At 38.5% G+C, this 24,577-nt stretch overlaps 1 protein-coding gene across 1 annotated transcript in view; it reads right to left on the reverse strand.

Annotated features, from left to right (window-relative positions):
• HTR4 (5-hydroxytryptamine receptor 4) overlaps window positions 1-24,577 on the reverse strand; it is a 3,476,249-nt gene that overhangs the window by 2,432,043 nt on the left and 1,019,629 nt on the right. The window contains exon 3 of the mRNA XM_044069347.1: window positions 4,098-4,244. Within this exon, the coding sequence (XP_043925282.1) occupies window positions 4,098-4,244 (147 nt within the window). The remainder of the gene's footprint in view (window positions 1-4,097; window positions 4,245-24,577) is intronic.

Consider the following 24,577-nt stretch of genomic DNA (forward strand, 5'->3'; position numbering starts at 1 on the left):
TTGAATTACTTGGCACTATCAAAACAAATGTAAGAAAATAATAAGTAGGATGTGAACACCTGGCAGTTGCTGGATACATACAAATGATACAGATTAGTAAGCAGGTATCCTGAAAGCAGTACAGACTGTAAAAGAATCAGAATCTGCATTGCTACTTACATGCCAAGATCACATATAATACATGAATGTAAAGGAAATCTAATGGACTGCAAGCTAATCATGGAGGCAAAGACAGATTCTGGGAGCTAACCCAATGGCTGCCTAAAAGAAGGAGAATTTTGGGATTATAAGCCACTGCATACACACACACACACACACACACACACACACACACACACACACACACACACACACAAAGTAAAAAACTGAATTAGATTATCAATGGTACAATAGAAAGAAGGCAAACATTTTTTGGTTGATATATTTTAATAGTTGATATAAGTTCGCATCGATACACTTTCAATTGAAGCGGACACATCACTATAAACACTATTACATTATCAAATAGAAATGTAAGAGAAAGTACACCAATCACAAAAAAAAAAAACCAACAACAACAACAATACACACACACACACACACACACACACACACACACACACACACACACACACACACACACACACACACACACACACATAAAAAGTAAAAAACTGAATTAGATTATCAATGGTACAATAGAAAGAAGGCAAACATTTTTTGGTTGATATATTTTAATAGTTGATATAAGTTCGCATCGATACACTTTCAATTGAAGCGGACACATCACTATAAACACTAGTACATTATCAAATAGAAATGTAAGAGAAAGTACACCAATCACAAAAAAAAAAACAACAACAACAACAAAACACTTGTTACATATGGGAGACTTTGCTCTAAAGACCACCAAGTTAGGGACTTTCATGCTACATGCCTAAGTTAAATACACTGACTCCATGATGCACTACCAAGGGCAAAAGGAAACTCCATGAAGTAAACTTGAGTCACTGTTGTGTGACTCAATCACGACTGAGGTCAATTACAAATGCACACAACAAATTCTGACTGTGCTAACAGCTGTCAACAACTTGTGCATTGACACGCTGCCAGTAAACCATTACCAAGTTGTTTATTGCATACCAATGTGCCTATTAAACATCTAATAATGTGCACATGCATTGCATTCTATCTAGATCAAACACCCAGTGCCACTGTACTGCAATAACAGAACATCAGTCTCACCTGTGCAATGTTGGGCATAAAATATATCTCTCCGAATGAAATCTCCACATCTGGAGCAAACTCCCACTTTCTCTAAAGCAAAGCATGTCACCAGCTATCTTGGTATGTATGTTAGATGAATGGATATGAAACTGCAAAAGGAAGATATAGATCTGGAAGGGCTAGCAAAAGCAATGGCAAAAGAGAAGTGGAATGACAGCTCATGAGTACATTGTGGAGAGGACAGAAAGGGAATGTTCAGTCTATGTAGCTATGAATAAGGCAAAGCAGTGGTAGAATTGGACTCATCATAAATATGGGCTCAGCAGGCAGACTAGAGGAGAACAAAGGGTAAGAGTGATAATCGGATACTATCTATAAGAATATGGATGCAGCTGACAGGATGATAAGCAAAAGCATGGCTAAATAAAAAATGGACACACTACAAGCATGGCTAAATAAAAAATGGACACACTACTAACTAGCTATTTTAATCACTGAGGACAGGATTGGGAAGAATTCTGATATGTAAGTTAGAGAGAATGAAAGAGGCAGAATGTGTCTAGGAAAATTCTTACAAAGAACCAAGATATGTAGTATTACATAAAGCTGATGGAAGTAAGGAATGTTAACGCTAGGCTATACATTATTGTTTTCATTTAAGGGATGGGAAATAGTTTCATATGTAAAACCCTATGCATTGAAATATAGAAACATGGCTACAGAAATCTAGAAACAAAGCAGAAATGAAGAAAGAAGTACAAAGGATGAAACAGGTAGAGCAAATGAAGTCCGCTGTGACTTCTTTATCCCTGCCTTCACTGTAGAAAACATAGACATGCTATTGGTCTGGGAGGTATAAGAACAAATTATTGGAGAGTAAACTCTGAAACACTGAAATGTGTATGGAGACATGGGATAAAAAAGACAAGATATGAGTATCAAGGCAACTCATAAAATCTTCAAAAGCAATTATGAGAAAAAATTAGCACCCATAGCCAAGTATAACCATAAGTCTTTCTTCAGCAACATCACCAACCTAAAAGGAAGGGCTCAGATGTGTGCTGAACTAATTGTGAATGGCATCACACACACTGACCCTGTAGAACTTGCAAACCTGCTAGCAGGCAGGTTTGGCAAAAATCCCCCCCCATCTCCCAAGCATACTGCAAACCATGTCATCATCTCTTCCTCCCTGTATCTCAAAAGAGCAAGTAATCAATGCTCTCTCCAAGGCTAAGAACAGCGCATCCATGGGATCAGATGGCATTCTGAGCTATGTTCTAAAACAAGCACTAGCTACTCCATTAGGTACTCTATCCAACCATAGCCTGAGTACTGGCTTTGTCCCCACTGAATGGAAAACAGTGACTGTTATCCCCCTCCACAAGGGTGGCTCAGCAACAGACCCAGGTAACTATAGACCCATAGGTTTAACTAGTCTCATCTGTAAGGCAATGGAACGAAACATCATGGGCCACATAAATAATGATATAGGTGACCTCCAAACCGTGGCTCCATCCCAATTCAGTTTTCTCAAGGGCAGGCCATACCTGCTTAACCTGGTGGACTTCTTCGAGAACATGAATAGAGCCATAGACAAGGGCAAAGCCATGCACACAGCCTATCTTGACTTGGCCAAGGTCTTCAACACTATCCCACATTCGGGCATCATTGACAAACTAACCCATTTAAATATCAACTTCTGTGTTGGCAGTGTGTTGCAAACTGTCTCACAGATCAACAACACTCAGTTAAAGTAGGAGACAAGGGTCAGTGCTGGGCTGTCTCTTGTTTGGCATATACTTCTCAGACGTCCAGGCCAAAACAGAGGGGTTGTGGCAAACCAGGTTTGTGGATGACTGCAAATTAGGTGCTATCACTGAATCCTGTAGTAATGTCAGCATAGTTCAAAGGAGGCTTACACAGACCAATGATTGTTGCCAAAGCCATGGTCTTAAACTAAATACTAAAAAATGCATCATCATTCCCTTTGGTAAAAACAATGTCCCTGCTGATTATAAAATAAACAATAATACCCTAAGTAGCAATTCAGTAGTGAGAGACCTGGGAACCCAAGTTGACTGTGACCTCATCTTTGACCACCACATGTCAACTATGTTGAGGAAGGCATTCTACGTCACTCACCTGATTAGCAAAGGCATTGTCTCAAGAGCAAAAGAGGTTATAACTCCCCTCTACTTGTCCCTCAATGGGCATATTATTGAATTTAATGCTCCCTTTGGTATGTACCATAACAGACACCTGCACCAACTTGAGAGACCTGAAACATTTCTAACTAAGAAAATTCAGGGTCTTCAGCACATGTCTTCTACGGACAGATTGAAGTCACTGTCACTGTGCTCAGCAGTGTATAGAATACTTAGAGGCAACTTATGTCTGATTTACAGGGCTCTCTCTGACCCAAATCTAATGGAAATGCTACACATCCATAGGTCAAATGGGACTAGAGTCAGACTGAAGAAACATTGGTGACAACGCAAAAGTACTCACTATTTATCGTTTACACATTAAACATTTACTCTTTTGGATACTCTCTTTGTACTGCTGAGACAATTTAATTATTGCAGTAGGTGGTTTTATTCACACTAAGGCTACAAATAGTCAAAAAAGAAGAAGAAAAGAAGAAAGAAATGTAAAATAATGAGGGAGGATCAACAGAGACAAAAAAGCAAATTGTAATTGCTCTCAACTGTATAGGAATATAGAATGGATGCAGAATTAAAAAAGTGTGTGTGTGTGTGTGTGTGTGTGTGTGTGTGTGTGTGTGTGTGTGTGTATAGAGTGGACGCAACGGTCATCAAGAATCTAACATATTACAAAACGATAATGTAATTCTGCAATAGCTGAGAAAATCACATTGCCTCACTTACCGAAGTTGTCTGTCACGGCAGACTGCCACCATAACCAAGAGATTCCCCAAAATGGTCATCAATATCACAGCTGAGAGGAAGCTGATGAGGACAGTTCTTTCTAGCACACCAAAACCTGAGGCTGGGTGTGGCTTACTCTCATACAGCCTGAAAAAAAAAGATATGTTATGAGGCATAACAAATTTAATGAGCATACTTTTATACATCCTGAAACAAGAGAAGGTATGTCATGATACATAAAAAATGAATGTATATACTCATGTACAGCCTGAAACAAAAACAGACATGATATGAGACATAACAAATTTAATATGCATACTGTCATACAATCTGAAACAAAAACAGATGAGACATAAAAAATTTAATGTTCATACTGTCATACAGCCTGAAACAAAAACAGATGTTATCAAGACATAACAAATTTAATGTTCATACTGTCACAATTTTTACTAAGCATTATAACATACAAGCAGCGTAACAATCTTTCCCTGTGCACTGAGAATACTATATAAATTATGCAATTTGTAAAGGATTTCCATTTCTGACATAGACATGGAATAGTCAAGAGAGGGCTGGAATTTATTGGAGAAAACTGACAAATGAACCAAGGTATTGGGAGCAAATAACTACAGATGGAAAGGTAATAGAATAGGAAGAGGTCAAGAATTTATTTGGACTGCAGGTTAGAGATTGCCTTTCCTATCAGAATATAGGCAAAGAGAAAGAAATAGGAGGGGTCCTAAACTAAGGACCAGCACTGGTAGAGTTTTTAGTGGAATCTAGAACAGAAGCTGCTATTAAAAAAGGATTAACTAGTAGATCATATAAAATATTGCATGATAGCTATTAGAATCAATCAGAGGAGGTTAGAAAGGATTGGAAGAGAAATTGGATAAACAGTTCACAAAGAAACAATTGGAGGATTTAAGCGTGTCTCCCAAATATGCAACAAAATCTAGAAGATTTAGGATTTTTGCTTGCATATGTTTACATAGATATTTTTATACCCCGAGTAGACTCCAGAGAATTTTTCCTCAGGTAGACAGCAAATGTTGCAGGTGTGACAGGGAAGAAAGAGGTACTTGGGAAGATATTTTCTGGGAGTGCAGTGAGTTGGCAAACTAAGGATTCCCTGTGGGATGCACTGTCAGAGATGCTGGCTGGGTGGAAATCTATGAGTAGGGAGATGATTTTTCTGAGCTATGATACAGAATCGGAATTGCCTAGATATGGTAAGGCCTTGCTGTGTCTAATTATGGTGGCTGCCAAAAAAAGTAATAACTAGAAAATGGAAATCAAAATCTAAACCAACTTTATTAGAAGTAGTGAATATAGTAACATAGTTAAAACAACTGGAATTGAGATCTTTAGAAAAGGGGAAGAGAAACCTACATAGGAAAAATGGGAATTGTGGAAACAATACATACAGTACAGGGGAGGAATGAGGTTTAAAAGATGGCAGGACTTAAATGAGCTATGCAATGTTTGACTGAAAATGCTTGGGTAGATTATAAGTGATGTATAATGTCTGCATCTGTGAGTGTATCAGTATGGTTTGTGATGTAAAATGCTTGCAACTAGGATTGTGTCAGTGTGGTTTGTTTTCATTTATATAAATGTATGATTGCTTCTGTTGTAAGTTATAGTTTAATAAAGAAGTTTCTTGTTTAAAAAAGGGGCAGGAATTGAATAATTTATGTAATGTTGCTTAGGTTATATTATATGTAGCAATATATGTGAAGTATAATGTTTGTTAATGCTGATTTGTTGATACAGTTTGACTATGTTTGTATAACTGCACATTTTCCTATGTCACAATTGATAATTCAATAAAGGTGTGTTTACAAATAAAGTGAAAGACAACTGACTAAGTAAAGATAAGAAAAATGATACACAAACCACAATACTGTTTAGTATGATGAGAGAAAATGAATAAATTATAAGGTGTACTATAAATGCTAAGAAATTAAAATGCACTTAAAATTAATAAATACAAATTCTAGTTGATCAAAGCGAAAAATCTGAACTGAAACAAATGAATAATTCAGTGGAAAGATCAATGAGCAATTAACAAGTGACCAAAAAGAAAAACATACCACAGATTAAAATAAATATATACATAAATTAATTAATAAAAGCAAAGCAGCATATTACAAAACAGTGCACATCACTATTTTATTTTATTTATTTATTTTACATTTGTTGACCGGGCTAGTCTAGCTGGAGATATTTCCATTTTCAGTAGAGGCCCGAGGAGAAAAGCTCCACAGAAGTAAAAATACATACGGAAAAATCAGCATACATAAAAATAAAACAATTAGTACACAGGTTAGTAATAACAAAAACAGCAAAACTCTTCAAAACTCTTCAATATAAATGACTACTACATGAATTAATTACTACCACAGACAGAGAAATTCAAAATAACATTATACAAGATAAAAAATACTTTTCAGATAAAGATACAAAGATAGGAGGTAACAAAAGTAGAGTAATAAGAATAAGGTAATATTAGGAAGGGATAGTTAACAGGTAAAGAAGCAGTGAGAGGATGAAGGGGGAGGAAAAAGAAAGCCAGGTGGAGAATAGAGTGAAACAAGAAGTAAGAGAGATAGTTTAAGGTAAGTAGTACTAGTGGACAGTTAATCAGGTTTACAACAGGAACAAAGCCAGTGATTTTGGAAGTGCAGTTTAATATTTTGTTTGAAAAGAGGCAAAGAAGAAATCATTGTTATGTTAGTAGGTAACAAATTCCATTTTGTACCTACAGAATTGGTGAATAGGGAGTCACCAGCAGTGTTATTAGATTTTATAGAACTAGTCAAGAGTTTACTAGAAGAGCGGAGAGAGTTTAGATTGTTATAGGGGATTATGAGTTGGGAGAGTATAGGAGTGTTATTTGGTTGGTACAGTATTTTATGGGCCAAAATGAGTTGATGGATAGCAAGATAGTTTTGAATTTCCAGCCAGCCTAGTAGTTTCAGGTTAAGACAATGATGGGTTCTGTAGGGGTTAATGGCTGTGGCAATGTTATTGTAGCAGGTTGCCAATTTGTTAAGGTTGTTTTTCTTGAGGTTGGTAAAGATGGGTAAAGCATAAAGAAGAGTAGAAATAAGATGGGAGTGAGCAATCCTAGTTCTAGTAGATGGTGTAAGAAATGGTCTAATTCGATATAAGGATCCTATTTTCTGTTGACTAGTTTTATAGAGTTGTTAATATGTTGGTGAAGAGAGATTATTATCAATGGTAATACCTAACAGTTTAGTTGTAGAGTCAGGTGAGATGACAGTGGCACTGTTGGAGGAGATAGTGAAGTTTAAGGGGGAGGTCCTGGAAGTGGGGGTAAAGAGAAGAAGTTTAGTTTTTTTAGCATTTAGTAAGAGGAGTCAACTGGAGAACCATGTTTCTACGGTATTAAAGACTTTCTGGGTAAGAGAGATAAGTTCTGGGGTGGAAGATGCTGAGCAGATGAGCGTAGAATCATCAGCATATTGAATGCAAGTTGCTTGAGGGATTATTGTTTGAAGATCGTTAATGAAGAGGGAAAAGAGAAGTGGGCCAAGGATAGAGCCTTGTGGAACTCCGATAGAAACAGGCAAAAGAGAGGAAATGTGGTTATCCCAGAGAACTGCTTGTTTTCTGTTTGTGAGATAGGAATTAAACCATTTAATGGCTGCGGTATCAAAAGAGAGAGATTCAAGAGTCTTAATTAATAAAGAGTGGTTGACCATATCGAATGCTTTAGAGAGGTCAATGAAGATGGCAGAAGAGAGTAAGTTGTTGTTATGGTTCTGATTAATAGTGTCTACAAAGGAAAGCAAGGCAGTAGTAGTACTATGATGTGGTCTAAAGCCATGTTGACAGTTTGCTATAATGCTGTGAAGTGAAAGATATTGTACAAGTTGATGGTGGATATATTTCTCCATAATTTTAGCCAAGGGTGAGAGGAGAGCAATAGGTCTATAGTTAGAATAGTCAGTGGAATTTCCACCTTTATGAAGTGGGATAATATGAGAGGCCTTCCAGATATCAGGGATGATTTCTTCTTTGATGGTCCTATTTATAAGAATAGATATAGGATATGCGATGACCTTGGCAGCCTTTTGAAGAAATAGTGAAGGGAGCTTGTCAGCAGAGGGGGTGCAAGGTTTTAGTTTGAGAAGGAGTCTGTAAATGTAAGATGTAGAGATGGGTTGTAGAGAGAATTTAAAGGAGGAGTTAGTTAGGTTACTTGGTGGGCAGAAGTTGTTGGCATTTAGTTGTTTAGCTAGAGCTTGTATAGTTTCAGTGAAGAAAGAGTTAAAAGCATCTGCAGTTTGTTGAGGGGTATCAGGGTCAGCATTAATTGGGGAAGGTGTTTTGGAGGTTCCTGGGGAGAGGGGCTTATTGACTGAAGACCAGAAAAGTCACTACAACTATAGATACAGATCTAAAATAAATGTATCATCATCGTCATATCAGAAAATAAGTTTTAAATTTGCAGTTATGCCTGCACTGGAAAAACAGAGACAGCCATTAGTCAGGGTGTCATTAGCTTGCATTTGTCTGCCAAGATTAAGTCATAGTCACCTACCCAAGCATCCAGATAACCTCTCCTTGAACAGTTTTCCATGTTAAGTAATTCAGATGAGAACCACATTCCTAGCATATGCTAATTCTCAGAAATGTACAGAATGCAGAGCTGACATTGTATTTAGACCTCTAACTACAACATACCTTTTAAATTATTTGATCAAGATTTCTGGACAAAGCCAAAAATATGGAGGGACAATGGCCCAAAATCGAAGAGAATTTCTGGACAGTTGAGAGGCATGAACTACTGTTGTTCCTTATTCATAGTGCTAATAAGGAGGATTATCAGTGCATGTAGAATATTTCAGCTGTCAGTGTGACTGCCATTGTGCAGACCTTGAGTTTACCTGCCTTCATGTATAGAGTGATGTACATGCAGACCTTGAGTTTACCTGCCTTCATGTATAGAGTGATGTACATGCAGACCTTGAGTGTACCTGCCTTCATGTATAGAGTGATGTACATGCAGACCTTGAGTTTACTTGCCTTCATGTATAGAGTGATGTACATGCAGACCTTGAGTTTACTTGACTTCATGTATAGAGTGATGTACATGCAGACCTTGAGTTTACTTGACTTCATGTATAGAGTGATGTACATGCAGACCTTGAGTTTACCTGCCTTCATGTATAGTGATGTACATGCAGACCTTGAATTTACCTGCCTTCATGTATAGAGTGATGTACATGCAGACCTTGAGTGTACCTGCCTTCATGTATAGAGTGATGTACATGCAGAACTTGAGTTTACCTGACTTCATTTATAGAGTGATGTACATGCAGACCTTGAGTTTACCTGACTTCATGTATAGACTAATGTGCATGCAGACCTTGAGTTTACCTGACTTCATGTATAGAGTGATGTACATGCAGACCTTGAGTTTACCTGCCTTCATGTATAGAGTGATGTACATGCAGACCTTGAGTGTACCTGCCTTCATGTACAGAGAGATGTACATGCAGACCTTGAGTTTACCTGCCTTCATGTATAGAATGATGTACATGCAGACCTTGAGTTTACCTGACTTCATGTATAGAGTGATGTACATGCAGACCTTGAGTTTACCTGCCTTCATGTATAGAGGGATGTACATGCAGACCTTGAGTTTACCTGACTTCATGTATAGAGGGATGAACATGCAGACCTTGAGTTTACCTGACTTCATGTATAGAGGGATGTACATGCAGACCTTGTGTTTACCTGCCTTCATGTATAGAGTGATGTACATGCAGACCTTGAGTTTACCTGCTTCCATGTATAGAGTGATGTACATGCAGACCTTGAGTTTACCTACCTTCATGTATAGAGTGACGTACATGCAGACCTTGAGTTTACCTGACTTCATGTATAGAGTAATGTACATACAGACCTTGAGTTTACCTGACTTCATGTATAGAGTGAAGTACATGCAGACCTTGAGTTTACCTGACTTCATGTATAGAGTGATGTACATGCAGACCTTGAGTTTACCTGACTTCATGTATAGAGTGATGTACATGCAGACCTTGAGTTTACCTGCCTTCATGTATAGAGTGATGTACATGCAGACCTTGAGTTTACCTGCCTTCATATAAAGAGTGACATACATGCAGACCTTGAGTTTACCTGCCTTCATGTATAGAGTGACGTACATGCAGACCTTGAGTTTACCTGACTTCATGTATAGAGTGATGCACATGCAGACCTTGAGTGTACCTGACTTCATGTATAGAGTGATGTACATGCAGACCTTGAGTTTACCTGACTTCATGTATAGAGTGACGTACATGCAGACCTTGAGTTTACCTGACTTCATGTATAGAGTGATTTACATGCAGACCTTGAGTGTACCTGCCTTCATGTATAGAGTGATGTACATGTAGACCTTGAGTGTACCTGCCTTCATGTATAGAGTGATGTACATGCAGACCTTGAGTTTACCTACCTTCATGTATAGAGTGACGTACATGCAGACCTTGAGTTTACCTGACTTCATGTATAGAGTGACGTACATGCAGACCTTGTGTTTACCTGACTTCATGTTTAGAGTGATGTACATGCAGACCTTGAGTGTACCTGCCTTCATGTATAGAGTGATGTACATGTAGACCTTGAGTGTACCTGCCTTCATGTATAGAGTGATGTACATGCAGACCTTGAGTTTACCTGACTTCATGTATAGAGTGACGTACATGCAGACCTTGAGTTTTCTGCCTTCAAGTATAAAGATGATGTACATGCAGACCTTGAGTTTACCTGACTTCATGTATAGAGTGATGTGCATGCAGACCTTGAGTTTACCTGACTTCATGTATAGAGTGATGTACATGCAGACCTTGAGTTTACCTGATTTCATGTATAGAGTGATGTACATGCAGACCTTGAGTTTACCTGACTTCATGTATAGAGTGATGTACATGCAGACCTTGAGTTTACCTGCCTTCATGTATAGAGTGATGTACATGCAGACCTTGAGTGTACCTGCCTTCATGTATAGAGTGATGTACATGCAGACCTTGAGTTTACCTGCCTTCATGTATAGAGTGATGTACATGCAGACCTTGAGTGTACCTGACTTCATGTATAGAGTGATGTACATGCAGATCTTGAGTTTACCTGACTTCATGTATAGAGTGATGTACATGCAGACCTTGAGTGTACCTGCCTTCATGTATAGAGTGATATACATGCAGACCTTGAGTTTACCTGACTTCATTTATAGAGTGATGTACATGCAGACCTTGAGTTTACCTGCCTTCATGTATAGAGTGATGTACATGCAGACCTTGAGTGTACCTGCCTTCATTTATAGAGTGATGTACATGTAGATCTTGAGTTTACCTTACTTCATGTATAGAGTGATGTACATGCAGACCTTGAGTGTACCTGCCTTCATGTATAGAGTGACATACCATATCATTACCTTTATGCCTCTTCTAGCATTTTTTGCATTTTTCAAATACCTCTAACTCTCAAAATTTATTCTCTGCAGTGACCTACACATGGTGGTGTGCCAATAATTGCCGCAGGGTACAAGGTACAGCACATTGTGAGGTTAGCAGCTGGGCCTTGAAATATCCACCCCCTGACCTGTATGTGACCATTCTCTATCTGCCAACATTTAACATGTCTCCCTAATGTGGGGCCTTTTCATTAATAATTTTTGACTTTGCTCCAAATTTTGTTGCTGAAAGTTGAGAGAACTGCAACAAGTATATTCAGTTATTGCAGCAATTAGAGCAGTGATGTGGGTTGTTGTATCTGAGCCCCAAAAGCTCCAAGTATATGCAGTTACTGCAGCAATTAGAGCTTTATAAGGGGTTTTTGAAAATGAACCCCAGAATTCAATATTACCCTTTTAGATGGATAACTTTTTTCTGGTATTAGCCTCACCATCCAAGGTGCATTCCCTGAATAATTATCAAAGAAAAGGTCTCTTTGGATTCAGAATTGATCATTTTTTTGTTTCAATGTAACAGCTTAGGAGAAAACATATGAAGATTCTTGAAAACATTTGAAACTCATATTGTTGCCATCCCTAGACTGCTATGGGTGATGGGATAGTATTAGGTTTCCAAATTAAGCTATATGCAGAACTACTGTAACAAGACTGTATGTCCCTCAAATACATTTAGAATCCTGAAGGCCAAAAACACCAGAACTGAAAAAGAAATACCACAGAACAACAAAGCACTAAATACATTTACTAGTGGCTCTTTCTGGCTTATTTTGGGAGACGGAAGCACAGCAGGGACAAGGATTTTGCCTTTTCCCCAGTGTGGTGTGATCTTGGAGTTGGTATATATATATAAAGAGCAGGGGTATGCATGGTGCAGGGGGGGTATACCCTGAATAGCACTTGCTTTTTAGGTCTTTCAGGATTTTGTTTTGATTTCATGTGGTCTGTGTTTTCAGTCTTAGTGTTTATGTCTGTCAGGACTATAAATATATTCTGTCTCAACTTAGACAATCATGGGAAGATATATTGTAAAAGGGCCATGACTCAGGCATTCATCTGTATTTTCTCATGAGGACATTGCAAGTTGTACTTGTGTAATCACAGCTATGTAGCTGTATTTGAGTGCATATTCCATCTTGTTACTACACTGGCAGAGGATTTCAGTGGAAGGCAAGATCATTTATGCTTGATCCCTGGGATTCAGAAAGTATTATTGGGAAGTAGAAACTTTGTAACAGTAGGTTTCCACATCACAGAAAGCCTTTCTGATTCAAATACCACTTAACTGCTATAGTTCTCCATTGATGGTGGCTGTAGCACAGAGAGTCATCTTGCTGGGGAATCAACATATTAATGTGACAGTCCTGGAATACAGATAATGCTGATTAGCTGTGTGCTGTTCCCCTGGAAAAGGTGATGGCTCTAGACTAACTCAGTCTCCGGAGTTAATTTTTTCTCTGGAAGGAAAACGTGGAGTCCATTATTTTCATAGCATCATAGGTGTGTACTAGGCAAATGGCCTTGGGGCCTTTACAAGCTTAGCCATAGGATTACACTGGCATTGTGCCACCCAACCATAGTTCCCAGTGTCTCTGTCGAGTAGAGCCACTAGAGTTATCCCTGGGGTGAATTTTCTATTTCCCATCCACTCATTAAGATTTCTCATGAAGAGGGTCAGCGAGGTGCTCTGCTTGACATGTATGGGAAGTCTTTTCCAAAGCATGGGCAATCTCTGGGTTATGAACCTCTCCCTCCAGCATGTTCTGTTGATTGTGGTAATGAGGTTGAGGTCTCTGGAGTGTGTGGTGCGGAGGGATTGGGATTTCTTTAGATGTAGCATTTCTAACAGAGATGGGTCAGACATGGCTTTGTAAGTCAGGTAGAGATCGCCTCTAAGTAGGTGATATGAGACAGAATAGCTGGAGTTTTTTTGAGTCTGTCCATATAGGACATGTTTAAAGCCTAGGATCCTCTTTGTTAGGTACTTTTAAGGCCTCTCCAGTTGTCACAGGTGTCTAGTGAGGTACATGCCAAATGGGGCATTGTACCCGATGATTGGCCTAATGAGGGAAGAGTAGAGGGAGACAAGTACCTCTTTCTTCCTGGATGCAACACCCTTAGTAATGAGTTGTGCCACATAGAAAGAATTTCTGTCCACAGTGGCAATGTGGTGATCAAAACAGAGGTTGCTGTCAGCCTGTGTTCCCAGATCTCTTATAACATCTTCTACAATCAATTGAGTACTATCAATGTGCTAACTCATGGAAACCAGGTTTTTCCCAAAGGGGATAATACATTTTTTGCCATTGCGCTTAAAGCCATGGTTCTGACACTGGTCGTTGGTCTCAGTGAGACCATTCTGTAGGATGTCAACATCACTTGGAGAGTTAATAATAGCTCTTATCTTGCAATAGTCTGTGAACTTTGTCAGCCTGAGTCCCTTCATGTTGGCCTGGACTTTAGAGAAGTACATGCCAAACAGGAGAGAACCCTAGACCGAACCATGTGGGACTCCACTCGTGACTAGTCAGCAGTCTGACTTGGAGTCAGCTACTTTCACACTGTGGGTTCTATCTGTGAGCCAGTTTGCAACCCACCTAGTGATATAGGGGTTGATGCCTAGCTTAGTGAGTTTTTCTATGATTTCTGAGTGGGGAATGCTATCAAAGGCCTTGGCCAGATCAAGGTAGGCTGTATGAACCACCTTGCCTTCATCCACAGCTCAGGTGACTGACTCAAAGAAGTCGACCAAGTTGAGCAGGCATGCTCTAACCTTAACAAAACCAAACTGTGTGGGATCCAGAGTTTGGAGATTCCCTATATCCTTGTTTATTAGGTCCATGATGATGTTTTCCATAGCTTTGGATATCAGACTCGTCAGGCTAATGGGGATAGTTCCAAGGGTCTGTAGTCGCTCCTCCTTTGTGCAGAGGGATCACTGTAGCAGTGTGCCATTCAGTAGGGACAAAGCCTGAGGTGAGACTGTGATTGAACTGGGCACACAGGTGAGATGCCAGTTCACTCTGTAGTTCATGTAGAACACAGCCAGGGTTATTGCCAGGTCCCATAGAAGCTGCATTCTTGGCCTTGTTTTAACCTGTGCAGCAGTAATACTGGGTGCCTGTCAATCTACTTGTATTGTGACTGGTCCTTTGGGAGGGTAGAGAGGGGTAAAGTTGGCACTTAATCTGTCGGCTATTATATTGGCAATATCTGTTGATTCGGTATAGGAGGTACTGTTGTGCAGTAGCTCGGAGCAAATCTGGGTATTGCCGTGGAGATTCTTTACATAACTAAAGAAGGCCTTGTGGTTGTCTTTACTGTCTGCTGCAATTCTGTTTTCATAGATAGCTTTAGAGGATTTGATGAGGGATCTCAACTTTTTGTTAAGGCTGATATGGGAGCTTTTCCAGGTGTATATAAGACAGTCAAAGTTACGTAACTTCGAACACCTAATGGTCAAACCATTATGTTCAAAGTTACATAACGTCGACTACCTAAAAAAAAAAAAAAAAACACAATGGACAACAAAATAAACTGTTTTATGAAGGGGAGCAAGCCCCCCTGCAACCCCCCACTTCCCGGTACTTAAATATACCAACTCCAAGATCGCACCACATTGAAGTGAATGGAAACCTCCGCCTATGGAGATTTCCATTCACACGCTCAAACTTTTACAAATTCAAACATATGGTCTCGACCATATGTGCTTTGGACTTATAAAAGTTCAGTGACATGATAGGAACTAATTTTTCCAGTCTTGGGACTTCACCTTATTCTGATGATGTTTACCTGTTCACACAATTGGAGTAGTAGCAGTATCGCTAAGAATAATGGAGCCATGGCTGTCTGACTGAGCATTTTCAGGTTTGTTTGTGCCTGCATTGATGTGTGTTTGTGTGTATGAGATGTGTGTGTGTGTGTGTGTGTGTGTGTGTGTGTGTGTGTGTGTGTGTATATGAAAGTGTGTGTTGTTGCATGCATGCTAGTGTGTGAGTGTTGAAGTAAGTGTGATTGAGTGTTATGGGGCTTGTTTGTCCCTGCGTTCATGTCTGTTTGCGTGTGTGTGTGTGTGTGTGTGTGTGTGTGTGTGTGTGTGTGTCTTACTCCATGTTTGTGCATGTGTGTGTTGCGGGAGTACATGTTGCCTTAATGCATGCTCTAGCAGGAAGAACACTGGTTGGTCAGTTCTAACACAGTAGTGTTCACTTCAGACCCAGGGTAATGAACTACTAATGAAGAATCTCTGTTAATTTCTTCAAGTCTTTAGGGGTTTCTAATACCATGAAGGGAATGGACCCCACTTTGACCCCACTCCTAATTCTGGGTATGATTAAAGTTCATGAAATTAGTACTCTTTCAGTCATTGATGTTAGCCAAAATTCCTCTTCCCAGCACCCAAAATGTGCCCAGAAATAAATTTACCACCAGTGTGGCCCTCCTTATCTCTTATCATAGGTCAGCAGTAAGTCCTTAGTAACATACCCCACCATATAGGCATCCATGGAACTCGGGGGGAGGGGGGTATGTGGGTTGAATTGTATGGCTAGGCTTGTAAAGACCATGGAGGTTAGCCTAGTGTACATCTATGGACCTATGATGTCCTTCTGTAATTCATATGGCATTACACTTATTGGTAGCATATCTAAATTCAACTGCAAATTATTTTTTATTAGACCTGTTACTCCTACTATTGGAACTGTCTGGGTATCTTTCTTTCACATTGCTCTTGTTTCTGCCTGCAAATCCTGGTATTTTAAGACTTTGTGTCACTGTGTGTAACAGTTTCAATTATCAATGCAACTTTGTCATTTTTCTCTGGTCTACTATATCTGATTTTCACTCATCTATTTTTTGTAATGGGTAATCACATGTGATATAAAGATCATCACTGACTACAATGCTTTGAGGTTCATGCTTCTAATGCTTGTCACCTACAATGTTGTGGTGTTTGTACAATCCCCAATGCAACAGCGTCGACACATTATTGTCCCTTTCAGTATGCAGGCCCTCTACAATGAGTGTATCACACCCAGTGATAAGATGTGCAACTGTTTCCAGTTTTTTTTTTTTTTTTTTTAGCAGAACCCGAAGTTCTCGATTTCTTCCATGTGTTCAAAGGACTTTGCGAACCAATGTGTATGTAGATGGACTGCCATTATTAACCTCTCATCTTTTGGTTTTAATTCACTTCTCCTTAACCATTCCTGTGTCAAATCCTGATTGACATGAGGTTGTTCCAGGAGATCTCTGTACTTCCCACAATATTTATGCCTTTTTCCACATTTATTTCCTTCTCATCTGATCCTCCTCATAATATATATATTTTTTAATTTTGGTGCATATAGTTGTCATCTGATTTTTGTCAAATTCTGGTCTGATTTCCATTCCATGTGATATCGATATGCTTCTGCTAAATTAAGCAGAGGAGTCATCTTAGACTATGCTTGGATCTAGTGTGGTCAGCAGAGATATGTATACAGTCCTGCGACTGCAGATGTACACATGTAATCAGTTTTAAAAAGGCCTATACCTCCTTCAGAATGAGGAAACGTTTTTCTTGTTTTCCTATCTAACTGATCATACACCTTTAGGGACCAATGACTCCAAAATTGTAAGTTTGAACAGGAAGAGCAATTTAGTTTATAACGTGAAATTTATTTCTAGATGTCAAGGCAGTCTCAGTTTTAGTCTTCTGAAGTGCTTCTTTTTGACCTTTATTTGCATTTGCTCAGGTTTTATTGTTGATCGTTCATCAATTTACAAATATCTTTACACTCCCCATTAGCTCAGGTTCCTTTAGATCACATTCATGGCCTAGGTTGATATTTTCTTGGTGATGCAACATTCCTGCTTTAAACATTGCTTTTGTATATTTATCAAGCCCAAGTGATGTTCTTATATTATCTGAGAAAGTTTTAACCACTTGCAGTTGTGCTTTCAGCTCCTTATCTGATGAATTATACAGTTTTAAGTCATTCACAAAAAGTAGATTAGGAGTTGTTAAACAAGGTTGTTTTCTGGGAAATTATAACCATGGTTTAATCTGTTAAGGAAATAGCTTAATAACTTAAGGGCAAGGCAAAAAAGCAGTGGTGACAAAGAATGCCTTGGAAGATCCCCCTTTGAATTTCTACCCCATGGTTAATAATTTGCCCTTTGTCATGACAAAGCTTCAAAGTGATTTGCCATTATTTCATAGTCAGTGCAATGTAATTGGTCATTTTAAGTTGTATCTTATACATCTGTAAGACTGCCTTTATTCCTGAATGTAAGATGCTATCAGATGTTTTTTTTTTGTTTGTTTGTTTTTTTGTATCTATCCATGCCATACTCAGATTCTTCCCCTTTTTATAATTCTTTATTGTGGTTTTGTTTCGCAACAAACAGTCGTTTGCTGCACATGACTATCTTTTATAACCCTTTTGCTCTATTGCCATAATTGAGTTTTTTTTTCTAAATGATAATCAACTCTGTCAGCATAATTTCCAGTATATAGCTTGTATAATGCTGGAAGGCAAGTTACTGGTCTATAGTTTTAGGATGGCTTGCAAGATCAATTTTCCGAAGGAGTATCATTTTTCCTGTTGTTAACCAGGTGGGTATCCTTTCAGAATATGCATATAAATAATTCTTACTTGGGGCTAAATCTTTGTAAAAAGATGTAAATACTTTTACTCAAAAATTAGGTGGTGTGTCTGGGCCAGTGGTTGTCCATTTAGGAGCTTTCCTTAATTTTATTTCAATTTCTCTGGCTGTTACTTCATCCCATTTCATATCCTCTACATTAGAACTCTTTTCCTATTGCTTTTAATATTTCTATCCATTCAAAATTTTTATTACGTTCCACAGGCTCTTTATAAATAGTTCTCCAAAATGTGTCTATTTATTTTTTTGGCAGAGTTTCTATTTGTTTTGCTTTGTTTCCAAGTTCTTTATAACTTGCTTGTACTTCTTTATATTATCTGCATATTTTCTAAGGTTGCCTACCTGTGTTAATATATTTAGTTTACTATTTGCAATAGTGTATGACAGATTCTAGTCTGTTATGATACTGTGTGTTGCTTTTACCACTTCTATCTTTGAAAGTTTTGTTGATTATCTGCTCCCTCTTCTCTATTCTATTAATGGTGATATTGCTCCTCTTAATTCCTTAATATATTTTTTCTATTTAATATTTCCGTCGTGGCACTTTTTTTCCTCCCCTTTCTTTGCCTTATTGCTCTATGTTTTTGTGGTAAGATGTTATCTGTTATTAATTTAGCTGCACAATATTATATGCTATTTATTTCTGTTATATATCACAAGAGTTTCTTTTAACAGTCTTAATTACTGTGTTTATCTGTTTTACCGAATGTCTAACATTGTATGTCTTATTTACTTTTTGTAATCTATTAATTTGATTGCTCTTAATATATATATGCATCTCTGTTAAACCAAGCAGCTCTTCTGTTAGATCATTTTCTTCTAGACTGAGAGCACCATCTTTGCTCTCCATTTCCAGTGACATATCCTTTTCAGATGCACCCTGCTTCATCTGGTGCTCTTTCATATGGCAACACATTGGCCCATCACTTTGCAACATTGCCTGCATCAGAGTTGTCACTGTTATGTGATCCTTCCCTTGCTGTTCAACTTCAACTGAACATTTGTACCAGTCTCCTATGGAATGCTCCAGAGCATCACTATGTGACAATTCTACAGATGCCTCCCTGTTTCTCTTTAATCTGAAGACTCATTGTTCCATCATAATGTGGTATTAGCTGTGTTGTATTTTTTATACTAAATCATTCACTTCACAAATAATCCCTAACTTCAGTTTCAGTTTGCTCAGTTTCTTCCTTACTAATCATATTTTCTACTTTGTATTTTGCTTTCTTCTTCTTTTTTTTTGTATTGTAAAATTTTCCATGTCTGTGTATCTTTTCCTGCATTGGTCTTCAAATATCTTGTTTGCTGCTTTTGTACATTGATCAGTACTGCTTTCTCCTTTGCACAGATATTGTACCATATCAGATCTCTCGTTCATGACTGTGACTGTACTTCTTCAGATACCTCCCACTTCACTAGTGCTCCTAATTCTGGCAACTCTGTCTGTGTTTTGTTCTGTCCATTTTCCCACTTTCTCTGTTGCCTCTTTTTCTAAGTAGTCCAATGTTTCTCCGTCTGTGTAATGTTCATGGGAATTGGGAGTAATCTGGGAGTTAAGCGGCTGTTTCCTGTGGTCCAGTGGTGCAGGGTTTGATTCCCTCAACCTCTGTTGTCTATCTGTGGGACTCTGAGCAAGTCACTTAACCAGATACAGCTCCCAAGCGGAGTCTGAAAAAGGGTCACAGAGATCAGTGCTCTACTCAGAAAAACAAATACAAACAAAATAAATAACTTCATTGTTCCATCATGCTGTGATTGATTTTCTTCACTAAATACTGCAGATAATCCATGACTTCAGTTACTGTTGTACACTTTATACTTTACTAAACCTCTGTTGTACATTTCTTCTTTTCCTGTATTTATATTCAAATATCTTTGTAGCTGCTTTTTTGCACTTATTAGTTTGGCTTTTTCCATTGCATAAATATTGTACCATATCAGAACTGTTTTTCTTTCTCATGCCCGTGTTTTTTTTACACCTTCTAAAAATTACTGGGTTTTCTTCTTTATATTTTCACACTTCCTTAGTCTCTTCTTTTTTTAGATGTTTTAAAGCAGTGGTCTGCAACTTTTTTTGCACCACAGACTGATTTCTTCAGACAATTTTCCATCAGCCCTACTAATTATTGGTCCTGTGTACTCCTTAAAGAGATGTGGCATGCAAACATTTATTCTGGGGCTGAGAAATGAAACATGCCTTGGCCGTGCAGTTTGTCTTCCGGATGCCATGCACTGATGCCTAAATTTACATTGTAATTGATTCCAGTAATGGCTAGGTGAGTTAACTTACCAAAATTAAGTACACATACATATACGCATATATAAGTACATACACACATACATACTTATAAACACAAAGCTATATAATATATGCATACATATATAAATACATATACAGATATATCCATACATACATATATGTACACATATTACGCACACATATATATACTATACACACCCACACCATATTCACACCTATATCTATAAATATATATTGCAAATATGTAATACATATACACATATGCATACATATACCCATATATATGCCTCTGTACTTATACACACACATACATATATATATATATATATCTATACACATGCATGAGTATACACACCCACATATCTATATCTATATCTATATATATATATATATATATATATATATATATATATATATATATAAGGGTCTACTTCATATGATCGACAGACCATTTGATCGAAATTCATTTGGTCGACAGCTCATTTGGTTGACAACCAGTATTCAAGGCACTTAACAGGGATTTACCCTCTCCCCAATGTTGTGCGACCCTGGAGTTGTTATATATAGTTAGGGGGGGTGTGGGGGGTGCAGCCCCCCACCTATTTTCATTTAAAAGCATGAAAATACAAGAATAACTACACATGCCCCCCACACCCCCTAACTATATATTACAACTCCAGGGTTGCACAACATTGGGGAAGGGGGCAAATCCCTGTTAAGTGCCTTGAATACTGGTTGTCAACCAAATGAGCTGTCGACCAAATGGGTGTCGATCAAATGGTCGGTAGATCATATGAAGTAGACCCATATATATATATATATATATAGATATATATATATATATATATATATATATATATATATATATATATAGATATATATATATATATATATATATATATATAGATATCTATATATATATATATATATATATATATATATATATATATATATATATATAGATAGATATATATATATATATATACATACACACACACACACACACATAAATATATATATATATATATATATATATATATATATATGTATATATACACATAAATACACATATACATATATATCTATACACCTACGCAAATACACACATATATATACACATACACATATATATGTGCACACACACACACACACACACACACACACACACACACACACACACACACACACACACACACACACACACACACACACACACACACACACCCATGTGCACTTTTATATAAATGCTCCTTGTACTTAGATATCAGATACAGCATTTGGGTTTGATTGTCTACATATCTGCTACCATATACACTGAAATGACATTTATTTGTTTTAACCACTTTGTTTCATGCCAACATTTATTCATCTGGTTGCTCATAAAAAAGTGAGGGAAGGTCATCAGAGTGTATATAGCCCTGACCCATCTTCCTGAATATCTCCAAATAGATATCTGCAGAATAATGCAAAATGATTAAAAAATGCTGACAATCTATCTTAACACACTGTTACTTAGGTTCATAGGTTCATAGGTAGGTACTAGGCTATTGGCCCTAGGGCCTATACAAGCCTAGCCAAAAGGTACCCTGGCTTTCACCACCCAAGAACATTATTTTCCTGTGCCACTGTCGAGCGGAGCCACAGAAGTGATCCCTGGGGTGAATTTCCTATCTCCCATCCAATCATCAAGATTTTTCTTGAAGAGTGCTAATGAAGACCCGGAATAACCCGGAATTAATGGACATGCTCCACCTCAAAAAATCCAAATCCACCAAAACCACTAGAGCAAGCGACTTAAACCTTAGCACGGATATAAATAGGACGTGCTGGAGGGATAGATTTATCACTCAGAGACTCCCTATGCTGTGGAATAAAATCCCGGTCCATGTGAGGCAGAGCACCTCGCTGACTCTGTTCAAGAGAAATCTAGACCTGTGGATGGGAGATCGTAGGTTTACCCCGGGAATCATCTCTGGGTCACTGCTGGACAGAGGCACAACAAAATAATGGGCACAGTATTTTTTCATATAAGGGGTGGCGTAAGCCACAATAATTTGGGCTAGGCTTATAAATGCCTTAGGGCAGATAGCCTAGTATAAACCTATGAACCTATGAACCTATGAACCTAAGAGCTTTGTTTGATATAGATAGGTAGTTTGTTCCAGAGTATGGGAAGTCTCTTGGAAAGGAATATATCCCTCCAGCATTTTCTGCTTATTGTGGTGACAAGGTTTAGGTCCCTAGAGTGTGTAGCATGTAGGGATTGGGATTTCTTTAAGTGGAGCATGTCTAAAAGCTCTGGGTTTGACATAGGTTTGTGTGTTAGGCAGAGATTGCCTCTGAGTAGGCAAAATGCGATGGAGTAAAGCTGCAGTTTTTTGAGACGGTCTGCATAGGCCATCTGTTTGAGGCTGGTAATCCTCTTTGTGAGGTATTTCTGCAGCCTTTCCAGTTGTTGTAGATGTCTTGTGAGGTACATACCAAAAGGGCCATTGTATTCTATAATGGGTCTAATGAGTGACGAGTGGAGGAGAACAATGATTTCTTTTTTCCTGGATGAGAAACATTTTGTGATGAGGTGTGCCATGTAGAAGGATTTCCTGACTACTGTGGCGATGTGATTATCAAAGGAGAGACTACTGTCCACCTGTGTCCCAAGGTCTCTTATCACACTTTCGGTGTTAAGCAGACTACCGTCTGTGTGGTAGTTCATGGGTACATAGTTTTTATCAAAAGGGATTACAATACACTTTTTGGCATTGAGCTTGAGGCCATGGCTTTGACACGAGGCATCTGTCTCAGTGAGGCCCTTTTGTAGTATGTCCACATCTTTTGGAGTTTTGATTATGGCTCCTAGTTTGCAGTCATCTGCAAACTTCATTAGCCAAAGACCTTCTGTGTTAGCCTGTACTTCAGAGAAGTAGATACCAAACAGGAAAGGACCCAGGACTGAACCTGTGGTACTCCATCTGGTCAGAAGTTGGATTTGGAGTCTGCTACTTTCACAGTGTGGGTTCTGTCAGTGAGCCAATTGGCAACCCATCTTGTGACATAGGGATTTATACCTAGTTTAGTGAGTTTATCTATAATTCTAGAGTGGGGGATGGTGTCGAAAGCCTTGGTGAGATCTAGATAGGCTGTGTTAACCACATTACCCTCATCTATGGTTTGGTGACTCCTTCAAAAAAGTCTGTCAGGTTTAGGAGACATAATCTGCCTTTTACAAACCCAAACTGGTTGGGGTCCTGAGTTTGGAGATTACCAATGTCATTGTTTATAAGTTCCATGATGATACGTTCCATAGCCTTGCAGACCAGGCTCGTTAGGCTAATGGGGCAGTAGTTTCTAGGGTCTGTGGTGGCTCCCCCTTTGTGGAGTGGGATAATCGTCACTGTGTGCCATTCAGTGGGCACATAGTCTAAGGTGAGGCAATGACTGAACATAGTACTTAGGTGGGGTGCCAGTTCATTCTGTAATTCATGTAGAACACAGCCTGGGATGTTGTCAGGTCCCATGGATGCTGTGTTCTTGACTTTGGATAGTGTGTTTTTTACCTGAGCAGCCCTGATTACAGGAACTTTGCATTCTTCTGGGATAGAGATGGGCCCTTTAGGCGATGACAGGGGGGTAAAGTTAGCACTGAACCTATCTGCCAGGATGTTGGCAATATCAGTTGGTTCTGTATATTTAGTGCCATTGTGCTGTAACTCAGAGCAGATCTGAGTGTTGCCATTGAGATTCTTGACATAGCTATAGAATGCTTTGTGGTTGTCTTTAGAGTCAGTGGCGATTTTGTTTTCGTAACTAGCTTTAGAGGATTTTTTGAGGGATCTCAGCTTCTTACTGAGGCTGATGAGAGAGTTTCGCCAATCATGGGATTTTACTCTTTTTTTGCAACAGTTTCTTTCTTCTGTTGTACTGTTTGTTTATGGCAGGGGACCACCAGATTGGCTTCCTTTTTTTGGAGGATAGCATCTTGGTTCTGTTAGGGATTGCATGATCCATGCACTCGTGTAAGTGCTTATAAAGTGCATTTATTTATAAGTTCCATGATGATAC

The sequence above is a fragment of the Protopterus annectens genome, chromosome 4.part0 (genome assembly GCF_019279795.1).
Source record: "Protopterus annectens isolate FY-2018-M chromosome 4.part0, PAN1.0, whole genome shotgun sequence".
Lineage (NCBI taxonomy): Eukaryota > Metazoa > Chordata > Ceratodontiformes > Protopteridae > Protopterus > Protopterus annectens.